The following is a 2,500-nucleotide window of genomic DNA, read 5'->3' as shown; positions in this document are numbered from 1 at the left end:
GTCCAAGAAAGTTATTGAAACGGGAGCTCTGGAAGAGTGCTACCCTAAGAAAACAATTCTCTATAGCCGCTCACTTTCTTCTTTCTGCACTGGATCGAATCAATAATCAATTAGATGGGTCACTGGGAACGGATTAGCTTATTGGCTGCTCCGATGCCGCCACGGAGCCTTCATTCGCCGGTTCTTGGCACTTGATGACAAAGAAGGAGACTTATAGCATGGGTTGAACGAAGAAAGGCGGTATCTCGACTGTAAAGGGTCTGAAAGATACTCGACTGTTAAAGGAGAGGTAGTTTACTTTCTGACTTATAATAGAAGTCTGGCATTAGAGCAAAGCTTTGTTACTAAATGGCATATATAATGCGGATAGGGCTGAAGCCTTACGATGAATTGGTGGACGGCTAAGCGCCAACTGCTACGAATTTTTTAAGGTAATCAGAGGATGAGGATGCGACTGACTACTACGGAACCAGGCCGTTAGCCGAAGCTTGCTCAAGAGTTTGAGTTTACGGCTATACCAAAAAAAGCAAGTGTGGGAGCAGATCATGACATGAAGGAACAAATCATACATATTGCTGCATATGAGAATTGGGTTCATACAATTGCTAATTCTATGCTTTGTTTGGCAGAATATAACAAGATTGTATCGATAAAAAATCCTGTTTGGAAAGAGACTTGGCTTAAAGCCAGTCCGGTGGATCTAAGATCAGAGTGAAACACCTTGCTCAATGACCAAAAAGGCTTCTTCAAAAGCTTCGATAACTGCGGCAACCGCTTATGCAGAAAGAGGTGCTTCAGATCCAGATCTTTTTTTACTCAATTTGACCGAGTTGCGCAGCTTGATGCTGTAGAGGAACAATTGTTAGCCATTGCTAGAAAGCTATAGCCTGGCTTTTTTGATAGAAAAGCTGTGCCATAAGCTCTAAGCGAGTTTGACTACCATAATGCAAGCACTAAGTGAGTTCAGTTAGCCCTTGGGGTAAGAAGAGAGCTCATCTGTACTCCCTTTCCTCTATAAAGCTACTGATTCTCTTATAGCCTTCGTTCCCCGAGGGATTCTTGGAGAATATAAATAGATATGAGCCGATCGTCTCCCCCTGAAGCTAGGACGGTTGGGAACAAAACTTGTGAGCCAGACGCGCCCGGGGGTCACTTCACGGTATAAGATAGGAATTAGGGTGCTGCTCTTTCTCTTGCTTCCATCCGAAAAAGAAGAAAAAGAATTGCGTAGAGAAAGAAAGAAGGAAAGGTTGAACTTAACTGTGCGTGCCGGACCTGCGGAAAGAGCGTTAATAGTTGTGTGTTTTTTTTTAAGGCTTATCCGGGGGCTGCTGCTCTGGGGCATCCAATTCCTCTTCTTTCTTTTGCTGCTGATCTCACATCGAGAGCAGCTCCTTCTTGTTCAGGGTCATCAGATGAGAGATCTTCCTCCGACTCCGAAAAATAGGTCAAGCGGGAGGCTACCCTCGACTCACCTCTCTCTCTATAAAAAACCCCCTCTCCAGAGGAGAGCATAAGCTCCAGGATGAGTATGTCCTGGATTCCCGGATTCATTCTCGTCCTGATCCACCGTGTAATTTTTTGAATATACAAAAACATTATAGGAGAGGGCTCGTAATGATCTTCTCAAAGATCACAAGGTGCTGAAGTGGCAGAATAGGGGGTCTGTAGTTTTTTGTGAAAGGGATGCTCTTATCATGTTATTGCTGAAAAGAAAAACCGAATTCCTCTATTTGATGTCGATTCATCCACACTTCCATTCCTTGTAGAGGAAGGCTAACTGCTTGCTGGCTGGGAGCTGTATGAGCGGTAACGTCCACGTACGGCTCCGTGAGAAGGGCGGTGGGCAGAAATGGCCTTGTTGTACCTCACTCTCGTCTTCAATGGGGTCTGCTCTTTCTTTTTTGGGAGAGTATGCCAATATGATCTTAATGAGGTGCGGGGCTTTGCATCTGACATTCGTTGGGCTTCCCTCTTCGGGAGCAGCCCCTGCGTCCCGGCGTTTTTGTGCAATAAACCCCTCCGGCCGAAGACTAGTGGTAGGTGGTCCCGCGGAGCTTTCGGAAAAGGGTAGCCTGGTGTGTAAGCACAGCAATGAACCGCGGCGAACCCTCAGACGACCTATCTAAGATTAGGGGGGGAGATCCTCAGTAGTGGTGCCCCTTTCACTCTTCCACGGACTGATACATGTACCGAATGCTCATACGGGAAAGTTGACTCCTGGGTCCGGAACCTGGGGGGTTGCTCCGATAAATCCTTTCTTTCTCGTCCACTCAGGGGGGTGCGGACACACCTGCGCGGATTACAGGTGACAGTTACAAGAATGGCGGGGAAGTTAACAGTACCCGACGACATTCAGGGATGGATGTAGACCCATCGGGCAGGGAGAATCATTCCGGTCCTGGGAGAGATGGCGACCATTCTCAAGAACCAAAAAGACCGAGCTGAGGGAAGCCCTATGAGTCACTGAAACGACGGCAGGAGGGCCCTTGATCTATCA

The 2,500-nt window shown here is 47.1% G+C and overlaps 1 protein-coding gene across 1 annotated transcript.

Annotated features, from left to right (window-relative positions):
* Positions 1 to 1,877: 1,877 nt before the first annotated feature.
* nad1 (NADH dehydrogenase subunit 1) lies at positions 1,878 to 1,938 on the top strand (one part of a trans-spliced gene, as the record gives it). Coding sequence (YP_011069378.1) covers positions 1,878 to 1,938 — 61 coding nt within the window.
* Between the last annotated feature and the right edge of the window lie 562 nt (positions 1,939 to 2,500).

This window comes from Daucus carota, mitochondrion (assembly GCF_001625215.2).
Source record: "Daucus carota subsp. sativus mitochondrion, complete sequence".
Lineage (NCBI taxonomy): Eukaryota > Viridiplantae > Streptophyta > Magnoliopsida > Apiales > Apiaceae > Daucus > Daucus carota.
Note: the sequence above shows the minus strand (reverse complement) of the source record. Positions and strands in the feature narration are given on the sequence as shown.